This window comes from Platalea leucorodia, assembly GCF_965183815.1.
Source record: "Platalea leucorodia genome assembly, chromosome: Z".
NCBI lineage: Eukaryota > Metazoa > Chordata > Aves > Pelecaniformes > Threskiornithidae > Platalea > Platalea leucorodia.
In genome coordinates, this window is record NC_138858.1 from 23,081,487 (window position 1) to 23,096,523 (window position 15,037).

The window sequence follows — 15,037 nt, forward strand, 5'->3', positions numbered from 1 at the left end:
GCAAATTGTATGATACAGTCACTTTACAGATTTTCATACATTAATCCAGGACACATCAAGAGACCTAAAAAATAATATTTAAATATTTATATGCCTTTTGTTTGTTTGTTTTATGATGCTTGAAAGAGGTTCAGTCTAAATAGGGAAAGTAATTTTTTGGCCTCAACTGGGGGAGCAATAGTTTTGAGTGTCTCAGAACTTATCTGTGTTGTTGGTTAGTTTTGCTTAGTTTTACTACTCTCAGCATCAGCACCGTGGTTTTATATAAAGAATCTGAACCCCAAAGTCACTGTGCTTACTTTTTTGTCCCCAGTATAAACTTGGGAGAAGACTTGTATCTGACTCTCTAAGCAGATTTCACAAAACACCACAAAACTGTAACATGTAATGTGTCATTACGAAGTTGTATGGCATGTTGAAAAATTGGAAGCAGCAGTTCCAAAACTGTGGCCTGTTTTGATTCAGCATCAAAGTAAATAATGCAAGTAACGTTGTGTTGACATTATCACTTGTTTCCAAATGTAACTGAATAAAGCTCGTTTGGTTTTGGGTTGGGTTTTTTTTTCAGTTTACGTGTTGATTTTGTACTGACTAGTGCCTTCCGTGCAATACCCATACAACGTACTTAGTTCATTTTCATACAACTTGTCTTTTTAATTAGAGCGAAAAGTTCTGCTGCTGCTGTACTCATGGTTGTGATCTAAATTACATGGGGAAGGGGAAATAAAAATAAGTGGAGGTCTTGCAGAGGTCTAAACAGAGGTACAAGAAGATATATGCTTCTCAATGTTATGTTAGTTTTCCATTTTTCATCTATCCCCAAAAACATTACACAGCTTTTTCCATTTGTATTCAAGAACCTTGAAGTTATTGTCAAGTTTGAATTAAACTAATATGTTCTGAGGAGTGGAGCTAATCCAAGATTTACTGTTTGCATTGGCATTTTTGGTACAGGAAGTTATTTCTGTAATGTCTCTACATGGAAGTAGTGTTGTCATTTTGTTACCTGGTTTTCTGAGCTGTGATGAAAAGCAAAAGTAGTTAAAAACTCCATTAATTTAGAAGCTGGCAGTGTCCTCCTATAATCCTGCTACTAATAAGGAGATAATCCAATTCTAATTTTTCAGGAGTAAGCAAACTAAAAATCATTATAGTAAATTAAAATATCTTGATTAAACTTGTTGGTTGCCATATCAGTAATTGAACATACACATTTGTTACTGTTTTTAGTTTGTAATGTCACTTGTTGAAAATCTGTTGCCCCTCCTCCTGTTAATCTGCTTTGCTCCTTATGTAAGTATAGTATTAATGTGCAAATTAAAAAAATTCAAGGAATGCACTGCCTTGCTCACCTATAAGTATTGAGTTCTTTTTAGCATTTGCATGTGAAATTCACATTCAACAAGCCTCAGTCTTTCTGTTTATCTATCTGAGCTGTGTCCATTCTATAAAATTCAGCTGGTGAGTTTTTTAAATAATCACTTTAGTTAAAGCCAACTTGCCCTTGTGTTTGTTCTGTTCTGTATCGTGGCAGTTTTATTCTGAGCCTCTTTTTAGTTCTGTTTTATGCTGTTTCAAGGTTGCAATGCTTTCTTGGATTATCATCCCACAGTTTCTAGCCTGGCTTTTGGAAGAAGCTGTTTGTAGGAAATTTCAAAAGGCCACAAGGATATGGCTGCAGCTGGAGGATTAGCTGAACTACTGTAGAACTATTCGTGTAACACAAAAGCCATTCCAACTGTTAGTGCTACTAAAAGCAATTCTCTAATTTGAAAAGCTTTTGAAGTATGGTTGTTTGACGAAGTTCTGTGTGTAGACATGTTAAAACTGTACCAAGCAAATGCCTGTACACCAAGTATTAAGGCAAAGGCAGAAACTGGAATTAATGATCAAAATATGATGACAACAACAACACAAAAATTTAAATTTAAACTTTCTTTGTGTAAGAAGTAATTTAGGAGCTGATGTTAGAGTTCTGAGTGGGCAGAAGTGATGTTTAGATTAGTGCGATCTTGGTTTGCACTGTTGTACTTAGTTGCTGCTGTAACTTCTATAGTAATTTCATAATATTTACATCTGTACAGTATTTCTCACTGGAACTCTCCAACCAATTGCAAATATCAGTTTAGCCCCATACCCTTGTGAGTGAGAGAGGAGACCATATCCCTGTTTTTTTCACATGAAGAATGTTTTAAAACAGGGAATGACTTACATTTTCAAGTGTCTTCCAATATTGAGTACATCAATAAAGAGCTATGCTTACTAGGTTTGTCATCTGTGGAAGCTTTTAGGAAGTTTGTTTTCTTCTGAACTGTAAAGAAAGTCAGCGGTGGAGCCAGAATCAAAGCTACTGCTTTTAACTGATAGAGTTCACATGTGTCCCTGTCCTCACTGCTTCTGCTAGCGGAGGCTGTAGATCATTCAGGCTGTTGTAGTTGATAGAAATAATTGTTAGTTTGGACATTTAACATCAACACTGATTTTTTCCTTTTGTTTTGATGTTGTTGTTTGATACAATAGATGTAAACGTTTTGGGTGAGATTCAGAAAGTTTTTAGCCTCCTAAGTAATTCTTAAGTTCCTACCCCTCTACTGAACTTAATGAGATGTAAAAGCCTAACACTTCTTGAATCCAAGCTTTAATGTTAAATTTTAATGATATTTAGGGGCCAGCAACATAACTAAGACATGTATTTTCTGATTTTGAATTGCATTTGTGTTATATTTATTCAACCCATGTTAAAGAAAAATGCATAAACTTGTTTGTTCTTTCAGGAGTGCATTAGAGCCTTAGGCCGAAATAAACCTCATACGCCCTTCAGAGCAAGTAAACTTACTCAGGTGCTAAGAGATTCATTCATAGGAGAAAACTCCCGTACCTGTATGGTAAGTTGGTTTGGTTAACTGTCCTAACAATTACAAAGAGAAAAGGTACTGGGAATTTAGGCTTTTATGTTTAAAATTGGTCACTTGCTACTGCTGATGTGTTGGACTTAAGTTTATGCGCTACCTGACACTATATGTGGAGTGAGACTTTCAGCAGAGACATTTCAGATAACTTGCTCCATTCTCACTTTTTAGTGGCCTTTCTTATTGCTTGTTCTAGTTTCTAGCTAGGCACCTAGCTCGAAACACTTCTAGCTTGAAAAGTTTGTTTGTTTATTTTTAACAATGCCTTAATTAGATGAGAGTATTGTTTGTTGACTCAGAATTTTGGAGAAGGTGGTGTAGACTGGAAGTACAGTGGTGAGTTATGATCTTTAAATGACAAAGACAAATTTAAAGTTGGTATCAAAGGCATCAGGATATGCTCTAGGCTGTTGAGGGGGAAGTAGTTGGGAGAGATGGGATGATTAGTTGTGTATTGTATAAATGTGCACTTGCATCAGTCTGAAAAACAGAATTCTTCTGTCAGATGGTGGAAAGGACAGATAAAAGCACTAATGTCCACTTGTTTTATTTGTGCATCCTTAACATTTCTACTTATGGAAATGCAGACTGTCTGCAGTGGACAGCAATTGCTAGGCTTGTTTGTGTTGGTTACTTTTGACAGACTCCTTGGAATTAATTAGTCTAGAGGCCAGAGAAGCCTGCAGACCAGAACAGGAAAACCATGGTGTTAGAGCAGCCTAGCCTTCCCTTTAGCTGTTAGGTATGGTTCTAATTTGAAAATTGTGGTAAAATAACATTTTTTATTAACCTTTTTTTTCTCCTTCAGTTTTCTGATGAAAAGACAAGATTGATTTCTTTGCACTGAGACATGACTTCTTAAATCCTATGCAGCATCAAAAGGCTAAATTGTGCATCTCTAGCTAGTGTATCCACACTGCTGAAGACTGTTTGGGAAGTTAGCCTGTTGGAAATTACTCTCTGTGGATAGAATAATTAACATTTGTGAATATGCCATGAAATTCTCACCATCACCCTTACCTCCTTAAATTCCTAACATGCTGTCTTTGTTTTGGAGAAGCTTTTTTATTTAATTATTACGCTTCTCATAGAGTTGTTGTGACATTTTTTACCATTTAAATGTGTGAGAATGCCATTGGGAATAATCCATGATCTATGGGTGTTCAATGTCTGATAAAGCTTGCATTCCCTTATTTTATATTTGATGTAGTTCTAAATCAAGGAAAAAAAAATCCCCTCTGAAAGTGAGTGGAAATACGCTTGAATTAATTTTTATTTTCGCATTCACATAACTACAGTCACTTTACAATTAAGAATAAGAAAACCCTTTCACGATGAGATACTGCTTTCAAACTCATTCTTCTGAGAAACTACGTGAAAAAAACCCAGTACTAGGACCACTTGTGACATTCTGGTTTTAATATTTGTACATGCTATTTTTATCAAGAATTTCATCATCAAAGTTTTTTCTTAAGATACTGATGTAGGAAGAAGAGCACTTGAGTGGTTGTGGCTTACTCTGAATTACAGTTGAAAGGAAGCAGGGAAAGAAAAGAAACCTACGGTGCATCTTTAAGTTTGTTTGAATTGAGCGCTCTCGCATTTGCAGCACTTATTTCTGTAATAACTAGATGGATGTAGAATAAAGCTGCCTGGCTAGCGATCTGACAGGTTTCTGAACAGCATATATTGAATTGAGGGAGGTGTAGGAGATACCTTAGCCTGGAATTACTTCCAGTCCTCTCCAGTTCCCTGGAAAGAGGAAAAGAGATTTGCCTTCCAGTGGCCAAGTGGTGGGAGTAGTGGATAATGATCAGCGACTTTACCCCTCTTCTGGGTCTTCCTTTGCCTCTTTCATCAAGACAATTTATTCAGCCTTCCAGTGTGGTATTTACAGTTGGCTCCTTGGCAGGGTGTGCCTGGTTTATAAGCATGTTCATGTGTAGGTTTTATGTCATACACTGGCAAAATTTTACTGACAAAATTTACAGGGAAAGAAAAGGGCAAGTGATTATGGCTTATGATAGCTGAAGTTGAACAACATTTTATTAAATTAAAAGAGTACTTATCCTGCAGGTGTGCTGACTGCTGGTTTGCAGCAGAGCCCTGTAATTAACTGTGGTGCTTCAAACTTCTAAAAATGATTGCAAAAATAGTTTAATAATGAATAGTTTCCTTTCACATTTCTACAGTAGACTGTATAGATCATTGCTGTGTTCTCTAGAAGTGTCTACTTTATGTGAAGTAAATTAAAGCATAGAAGAAGTTTTTAGTTATAACTGTTACAACTGTCACAAGGTAACATGTAGGTCATGATGGTATTTCCTCCAAAATATTTCAGCCTGTTACAGGCAAAATAAATGAATGAGTTTGCAACATAGAAATATTATTCAATTGGAAAATATTGCTTATTGAACATTTAAAACCTCTTTTAAGATGCTGTTTTTGCTTGTCAGTGAAGAGGCAGTTACTGTAAAGGGATTCCTCAACAAGACAAAGATTTGATCCGGTGTTCTAATGTGCTCTTTTGAGAGTAAGACATTTTGCAAATAATATGGTTCTTTTCAATATGGAATGCATATAAAATGATGTAGTACAAACTTCTGATTTTAACTTTCTAAGAGATTCTTGAAATGTCCTGGTATGAAATACCTCCTGGGCCTTTTCCAGTTGCTTTCTGACATACTAATCTGTAAGTGGGATATTTGAGTCAAATTTATTTGGTAATTTCCACACTTCGTTTTTATTTGACTTTTCTTTTTATTGTTTATGGGCTTCCTGTTGCAATTTTAAAAGTTACATTTTAGGGATTGAGCATTCTCTTCTGTATATAAGGTTAAATTATGATTTGGAAACTTTTTTTTTTTCCCCAAATTTCAAAAGAATATTTTGAAAATAACTTCATAACGTGGACAGTTACGACTAGGATCTGCTTCATTCTAAAGAAATCCAGAAACATACAGTCAGCATAAACAGGTTGTTTCGAACTTTATTAGTCATTGCAGTTTTACTGAAGTTCTTGTGTCTAAATAGATTCAAAAACCATTTAGTTGTTTTTGAAGAGTTACATGCAAGGATAATGTATTGTCATTTGAAATTTGATGGGTAGCAACATAGAATAGTCTTGTTTTTTAACCAGTGCTGCATCCTTGATGTGCTGCAATCATAGTTGAAGTGCCAGACCCTTCAGTCCTCCAGGGTGGGAGTAGGAACATGCAGACTTCAGTGTCCCAAAAGGGCCATTGATCCTGCTCTGATGGCTTATAAGCAATGTAGACACATTCGAAATAGGAAGAATGGTAATTATGGGTCTTAAAGATATTCTGTCCATAAATAGTGCAGCTGTTTCCATCCTCATTTGGAATTATGAATGAGGAAGAGAGCGACAGAGAGGTGGCAGTCCTCCTGTCCTGCCTGGGACATGAGGACATGTGATGTCGTGGACATTTGTATTCAACAGACTGAGTCTTGTGCATGTGTTCTTGTGCCCTGAACCGGGTGTCCACACGGCTGACGGCACCTATGATGGCACTTCCCTATAGCAGCTGTACCTTATATGCTTCAATATGTTGGAGGAGTCCCCTGGTGTTGCAGCAGTTGCCGTGTGTGGTGTGCTCTGAACGCCCAACTGATGGAAGAGGTGCATGTACCTTTCACGTTAAATGAGTTTGGAAGGATTTTAGGAACTTGTAGGTTTTTGTTAATTAGCACCCAGGACACTTTATAAAGAGACATGCAATCCTATGATCTTTTTAAATTTAAACTTGTTTTCATTAGTAAAGGATGTGTACCAGTATCAGAGGTTTAAACTTAAGTCTGTATGGTAGCAGGCTCTTTAGACTTTCTAACCCCCTCCCACCACATATTTTTTCCTTTCTCCCCAGTAGGAGAAATTCTTCTCAGGATGACTACCTGTGCTTTTGTACAGTAATGTCAGCAGCAGGATGAAGGAGAAGACCAGGATTATCTAATCTTCATCAGTTTCAGTCTCCTGATGCTGTGCTACCACAAAAAATGTTAGTGTGTAGGATCATAGAGGTGTTTGTCCTGGGTAGTGCCTTTATGGCGCTCCTGAAAGGAGCACAGATGGAAAAATTGGACTACTGAGAGAAGCTAGGACAAATAATGATGCCACTGTTGCCTGATCACAGTAAATATTTTTGCTGAGTGCTGAAAAGAAGGTGAGATCTTCAGGGTATTTTATTTAACTGGAAAAGGAAAGACTTACAGATTCCAGATACATTTGATAATTAGATAGCTATCAAGTATTATTTAAGATAACTTCTAATTGAGGAAAAAAATATCTTTACTTACAAAAATAGTTAAACACATGCTTATCTTTAATATTATTAAGTATGGTTTTGGACTGTGGCCAAAATAGATCTCTCAAATCAGTATACAGTCTGCTTAAATGGAGAACAGCCTACAAAGGTATATAAAAAAAATAATCTGCTACTTGTTTGCAGGATATATTAGACTTACCTTCTACTGAGTTACGTATTTCCCTTTTTGAGAAGTCTTTATTTTTTCAGTTAGAGTTTTGCATTTACATATTATGTTACCAAGACAGTGAGATGCGGGGAATTGACTGAAATTTCTATGAATTGTTAATGTACCAGGTATGGTTAAAAACATTAAATTGAAGCTTTGACTTGACATCTTTGTCCTTGAGATGTCATTGTACAAGGACAGCTGTACACAGTCGACAGTTTTTGTAGAAGATCTCAAATGAAACTGGACATTAAAAAAAAAAAAAAAGAAACTGGAAATTAAAAAAAAAATAAAGTTAATTTGAATTCATCTACCCTTTCATCTGTACAAAGCGATTTATTAATGTGTGGTTTGTTTTCTCCAGATCGCTACAATTTCTCCAGGGATGGCATCATGTGAGAACACTCTAAATACGTTGAGATATGCAAACAGGTATGGAAAATGTTATTGCTTATAGCTATACCAGCTGTTGACCACTGACATTTGGAATACTGTTGTTTTTCCATGATGTATAGTTATTTTAGCTACTTGAATACTTCTGTCGTACTTGCATTTCTTAGTAAGATTAAAACCAAGTTACTGATCCAGGCTCACGTTTAATTTAAATTGTCACTTTTTACAGCCATTATGATAGAATCAATAGAAAACACCTTTAAGCCATTATCCAGAGATGGATAATGTGGATTGCAAGGAATGTGGAAGATGCTCCTATTAGTTTTGCCCGTGCTCTGGAGGCACCATCTCTTGCATTAGGAGTAGTCAGTATTCATGATGATTCCCTGGGGTGTTAGCTGAAATACCTTTTGGCATTGTGGGGTTTTTTTCATCTCCTTGGTGGACTTGCACGCAGTTGCCAGTCTATTTCATACATATATATGAAATTTTGTACTTCCCAAGTTCAGGCAAATATCTGAAACCCCTGAGTCAGTTAATCCAACAATGACTTCATAATCAGTGTAGAGGAATTAGCAGCTCCAGAGGCTGATGCAGCACCTCTGAGATCTGTACCGCTCTCTGAAAGTGTTTGTCTCTCTTCAGTGAGTGTGAAAGGTGTCTTCCCCTGCTGCAGTTCTTCTTCATTTAATGTCTGTGAAGATGGAATGATGTGTCCCAGCAGTCAGACCTGCAACCTAGAGATCCTCACCTCCCCCCCATGCTTTGATGCAAAGAACAAAGGAGGCAAACAAGCCTCTGGGCCATCAGAAACCCTGATTTGGCCAGAAGAGGCTACCGTCTAGTGGCCTGCTTGCCCGGGTGAAAGACAGGGCAGAACCACGTCTGCTCCTGCTTGGCTGAGCACCCTGGCCAGTCACTAATTGGGCACAAAGGGCTGCTAGGAAAGCTTACTGCCCGCTCCCCTTGATATCCCAATGTCTCTGTGTCTGGATCAAGGGAGACAGTAGCATATCTGCCTGGCTTGGGCTGGTCTGTGTGGTTTCCTTCCTGGTGAGAAGGAGAAGTCTACTCTCCTGCTTATAGTAACATAACGAAGGAACTTGCACATTCGTCAGGACTCATTGGATCTTTTACCCCTTATAGAATACGCGTTGCTGACATGACTCCAGAAAAAGACACTGCAAAACTAATTAAACACCTATTTCTAGTATACTAAATAGTTGCACTGAAACTGTTTCTTCCCCTTCTTGTTAAATTTGTATGTTGTTATGGAGTAAATGCCTGTCACTGTAAAGTTGCTTCATGTGTTTTGTGTAGTATTTTAGGTTTTTCTAGCACTATATCATATTCGTAGTACAATTAGTTTTTAGGTGCTTGACACCAGTGTGTGTGCAGTGTAAGACAGGGGACAGAATAGAATTTAAAGTTTTGTAGCTGTAGTAGTTTGATATTTTAAAAGGAGCCATTTAGAGGAATACTGAATGTAGAGCAAATTTTATTAACTGCACAAACTGAAATCTGGAATTACTCTTCTGAAAACACTGTTGTTATAGTCCCCTGCAGTTTAGCAGCACTGGTTTTGTTCTATTTTGTTAGTGATCTGTAAGTCTGTTTGCAGAAGTTTTAAATATGTTGGCACATTTGTGTTTTAATACAAAAATAATTTTATAGTTAAACTGTTAAAGAAGTATGCTAAACAAAGAGTTGTCGTTTTTAATGTGTTTATGAGAACATTTTCTTTTAATTTGCTGCTGTATTTTGCTGCTGCAGAGTAAAGGAATTTGGAATTAGTCCTTCGGACATTCCCTTCTCACAGGGTAGTGGCAGTCGCTCTGATCTCTCTCCTTCCTATGAGTATGACGACTTTTCTCCTTCAATCACCAGGTCTACTTCATTCTATACATGGAATCTTTATTTTTAAGTTTTCTTTTTGGCTATGTAACTTTACAGACCAACCTTTCATTAGTTCCCTTGCCTTAAGTCACACATACTTTATTTTTATTTTGTTTGGCAGGTGATGGTTCTGCATGATCTGCAATCATCTTCCCAGTATTTTGTTCACCCTCCTTAAACGTCCACACTCTTTATCCAGGCTTGTTAGTTTCCTTCATACATTTTAAAAAAAATGGTGATGTCACCTTTGTACATTTAGTGGACCAGATCTGACAAGTCTGTGTTTAGGGTAATTTGAATATCTCTAATTAAAAAAGAAAACAATTTTCATACATATATATTTTTAAAACTTTTTATCACTCTGAAGATGAATGAAACACAACCATTGTAGTAAATAAGTGCCACTTGAAAAAACCTTTTTCCCTTTAAAAAATGAAGAATATGTTCTATATCTTGCTATGCTTGCAGACTTTGATGTGTCTGTTTCATAAACTTGCTTTTAAATGGGCTTTTTTGTTTGACAGAATCATTATCAATGTTTTAAACTATTTTCATGCTGCAAGAGCCTAACATTTTAATAAGATATTTTCACCTTTGAAATTATTTCAATTAAAGGATCTATTCATTCTCTGAGATACTCGATTGCAAATTATTTTCTTGGTGGATTTGCTTATAACAGCTAGTGCGGTACTGATTGACTAACTTTTTTAAAGCACAATTATGTGCACAGAAAAAGAAAGATGGTCAGGTTTAGTGTGCTGAATGAACTTTTCTTTGAACTATTACTCATTATTAAGGAGTTAATATTGAAGGTTTGGGGATTTTTGCCCTCTTAACTGTTAATGAGTAGTATGATTTCAGTCAGAAAATGCTTCTTGCTAGGAGATGGACAGTAATCCACCTTCAATTAGTTGAAATTCAATGGTCCATGCTTTTTAGGAGTTGGACTGACATCTTTTGTCACTGAAAGCACATTAAATTTGTGAAGCTGACATCATCATCCTTATTAAATGAATTAGTTGCACATAAACCCATAGAGCTTTGTTTTGGTTGTGAGTCTTTTGCATCGGAAGTTACTAATTTACAAAGGAAACATTTTCTGCTCGTAGGGTGAAGGAGCTGACGGTCGATCCTAGTGCCGTAGGAGATATCCGTCCCATTATACACCATGCTCCCAATCAGATCGACGACTTGGAGACACAGTGGGGTGTGGGGAGCTCTCCTCAGAGAGATGATCTCAAACTGCTTTGTGAACAAAACGTGAGTGGTTTACAGCATTACATGGAAAGAGATGATCATAAATGCAGTGGCAGAACAAATCCAGAGTAATGTGTATTTATAGCCTGTTAGCAAGATCATTAAATAAATACAGCATGCCTCTTCACCTTTTCACTTTATGGTATTATGTTCTTTCCCATACAAAAAAACAAAACCAAAAACATTTCTTGAAGGTTGAGAGGAGAATGTTCTACTTTTCTTTATCTTCCTTGCTGATTAGGGCTTTTAATCTCTAGGCAGGGTCAGCTCTGGGCTCTGGCATTCTGTAGTGTGCATTTTTTCCAGCGTAGCTTCATATTTTTTTAGGCAGTTAGAAGTATCCTGGGTCACTCATCTGTTTTATTTAACACTCTTGTGTTTTTGAGCATTATTTTCCCTGCAAGGAACGCCCATTTCAAGTGAGTTGCCTTTCTCTGCATTTAGAAATCTGGCTACTGTCCTGGTTTCGGCCGGGACAGAGTTAATTTTCTTCTTAGTAGCTGGTGTAGTGCTGTGGTTTGGATTTAAGATGAGAATAATGTTGATAACACACTGATGTTTTAGTTGTTGCTAATTAGGGCTTATACCAGCCAAGGACTTTTCAGCTTCCTACACTCTGCCAGGTGCACAAGAAGCTGGGAGGGAGCACAGCCAGGGCAGCTGGCCCAGAGTGGCCAAAGGGCTATGCCATAGCACGTGACGTCATGCCCAGTATGTAAACTGGGGGGAGCTGGCTGCGGGGCAGTGACCACTGCTCCGGGACGGGCTGGGCATCAGTCAGCAGATGGTGAGCAGTTGCACTGTCCATCACTTGTTGTGTGTATTCTATTATTATTATTATTATTATTATTATTATTATTATTATTATTATTATTATTATTATTATTATTATTATTATTATTATTATTATTATTATTATTATTATTATTATTTCCTCTTCTGCTGTCCTATTAAAACTATCTCTATCTCAACCCGTAGGTTTTACTTTTTTTTTTTTTTTTCCTGATTCTCTCCCCCATCCCACTGAGGCGCGGGGAGGGTGAGCGAGTGGCTGTGTGGTGCTTAGTTGCCGGCTGGGGTTAAACCACAACAGCTGCCCATCATTCGTCTTCCCAACATCCTGATTTTCATGGGGTGACACTCCAGTGCACTGTTTGGGAGGGAGCCGCATCATTTTCCCAGCATGTCTCCCTGGGCTGCAGGAGTGGGGAGCTGAGAGCCATCTTCTAAAGGGCATTTTCTGCTCATTGCTGATTATCAGCTCTAGTCCTTGTTCCTTAAATGTTCAACAGGGATTAAAACTCAATTTGTGACAATGCTGATGAAAGATAGAAAAGAAAAATCCTTACTATCTTAACTTATTTTTTGTAAGACTCTCTGCCTTCTCAGACAGCTCTTCATGGTATCTGCTGTATTTGTCATTTTAGTAACTGGCTCTTTTTCCAGGACTCTATTTTATAAGAACATGCTAGTGATTCCTAGAGCTTCCCACTGGACAATCCTTCCAGCCAGATATCCTTTCATATCATACTTTTTCATTGTTCATGTGGAATTAAATTAAGCTTTACAATATGTTTTAAAAAAGATTTCAAAGGCATCGTATAAGGAATTGTACTGTCTTGCTAAAACATTAATTGCAGCCTACCTAGCAATTTCCACTCTGATTGTTAACTATTCATTTCTAAAGAAGCCTTGTTTGCCCCAGTTTGTAAATCCATGTTCTGCATTCTTCTAATGTATTAATCACTATATACATTTTAGATTTCTCACTTTATGTTTATTCCACTTTTTTCCAAAGTATTAATCTAATTTTGATTTCCTGAAATGTATTGAATGTAATTGCTGTTCTCTTTTTTTGAAAATTGCCTGTCTGTTGCGATATGCACAACAAAAAGCCCTGAAAGAAAACCAGAGTTTTCTGTAGGCATTAAAACCTACTAGGAATTAGCATTCTTCCTTTGTAACTTCCTCTTCCCACTATTTTAACATGTTTTTTTAATGTGGAATATTCTGGTTTCCAGTATTCACTAGGATTAGTGGCTGGAAATTTTTAGTGAATATGAATTAAATTTAACTCTGTGAACATTTTGAATTTGTTGCCCTCTCTGCTCATTGCTGGAGATTTTCTTGTTAGAGGTATTAAATTCTATTTTTGACAGGTTCTGCCTTCTGCATATTTCTTTTCATGTTCTGTGATGAGAAGGATCACATTTAATATATTTCCTGTAGCCACAGTTCTTTGCAGACTAACAAGCTTAACTATTGTTTTTAGGAAGAGGAAGTTTCTCCGCAGTTGTTTACTTTCCATGAAGCTGTGTCACAAATGGTAGAAATGGAAGAGCAAGTAGTAGAAGACCACAGGGCTGTCTTCCAGGTAAAAGATGGAACTTCACTTTGTTTTATCCTAATCCAGGAATTAAGGTTTTCCAATGAAAGTGCATACTCTTGAAAATGTTGGATATCATCTGGTCATTCCGCTGCTGTCAGAGATTTCTAAATTGTTTTATTATGCTAAGCCCACTGTAGCAAACCAACAGGGACAGATCCCGTAACCACTAATGTTTGTCCCCATGATGAAAGACGAGCATATTTCTATATCATCCCAGAAATTTAGTGAAATTTTCCTTTTATTCTCAACAAACATTCCTAAACAGACTGTGTTCATTGTAAGAAGAGTTGCTGTTTTCATTTTGCTATTTTTACTATTCACTATATTTTCTGTTGTTCTGTCCTTTTCCAGCATTAGTGACTGGGTTTTTTTTTTTAGTTGCAGGGAGTTTATTCAGATTGGTCTTGAAATTTTCAATTTCACTGTCTGATCTATACCAGTATTCCTACATCAGAGCTGGCAATTAATAGTAATGTCTCTATCAGCACCATTTCTGTTTGGTCACCTCCCTCTAAGATACTGTAATAGTCCCTCCAAATATCTCATCTGAGTATACTTTTGTGACATCTCCCTCTGAGATACTGAGATCCAAAAGAGACGTATATTTCTAACTGCCTGTTTGCTTCCTTTTTACAGAAACATAAGTGTTTTCACTTGCTGTTATTCAGGGTCTTTGGAAGGAATCAGTGCCCATGCAGTGTAATGCTGGTCAGCGCCAGGGAGCCTTTTACATTCACAAAATAAATTGTAGTAATAAGTATGAGTTACTAATTTTTAGAAGGAAATGTGAGTTGCTTCTGTTCATAACCATAGAGTCTTTAGGCAGGCTGTCTGTTTGGCACATCTGCTGCAAGAGAACAGCAGAGAATTAAACCTGTAGGGAATACACACATCTCCTCAATATAGGTACCTAACTTAGTGGAACATTGATGTGTGCTCATAATACAGTAGGATGCTAAATAACACATTTTACAACAGATGTAGAGATTTAGTTATTATGAAACATTAGCCCTGAAGTAAAACATGCAGAAGTGTGAAAGTCATATACCATATGCCGTAGCTATGTCCTAATGTGTGCGACTTCTGGAGAGACAAGCTGTATTAGTTTAAGATGTTACTGCCTCTGTGTGTCCATCTGGCCTTCTGCTGGAGATTACTGCTCCTCCCAGCAGTCACTGGAAGGAAATGCATCCAAGCCTCAGCTCCCTTTGTTCGCAGCATGGCTTGTTAGTTTATACCATGGGTGGAGGTGGGCTGCACCAATACAAAATCTACCAGCTGTACCAGGCAGAAGTTCTCTTCTGTGAGCTTTCTTCTGGAAGCTGCTGATACAAAACATTGTTTCCTAACAAAAATGTCTAAAAAAGATCAATGGAATGAATACTCTAGAGGTATTGGTCTTCCTTTGTGTCTTGGATGTATGAGTTTACATTAGATGAGATGAATCCTATCCCAATGTGAGCTCCATCTGTCCTGAAAGCCGAAAAACATGCATGGGGTTTGGACTATGCTTTCAATATTACTTGGGCTACTGAGCACGGAGGGAAAGACTTAATTTTAATATTCTAGGCCCGCCATGCCTAGAACTGTCAGCTTCTTTCTTTTTTTAAATCAAAGCATTTCCAGTGGGATCAGTTCTCCTGATCACAGCTTTGTATGGTTCTGTAAGCTTTAAGCTACTGGTTGCATTCTTCTTGGATGC

General features: G+C 37.2%; 1 protein-coding gene across 2 annotated transcripts in view; it reads left to right on the top strand.

Moving 5' to 3' along the window:
* The window catches only part of KIF2A (kinesin family member 2A), a 58,455-nt gene that overhangs the window by 39,091 nt on the left and 4,327 nt on the right, over positions 1-15,037 (top strand). For both annotated transcript variants that reach the window (XM_082337474.1, XM_082337475.1), the window contains exons 15-18: positions 2,775-2,885; positions 7,765-7,832; positions 10,799-10,949; positions 13,219-13,320. In XM_082337474.1, coding sequence (XP_082193600.1) covers positions 2,775-2,885; positions 7,765-7,832; positions 10,799-10,949; positions 13,219-13,320 — 432 coding nt within the window. The remainder of the gene's footprint in view (positions 1-2,774; positions 2,886-7,764; positions 7,833-10,798; positions 10,950-13,218; positions 13,321-15,037) is intronic.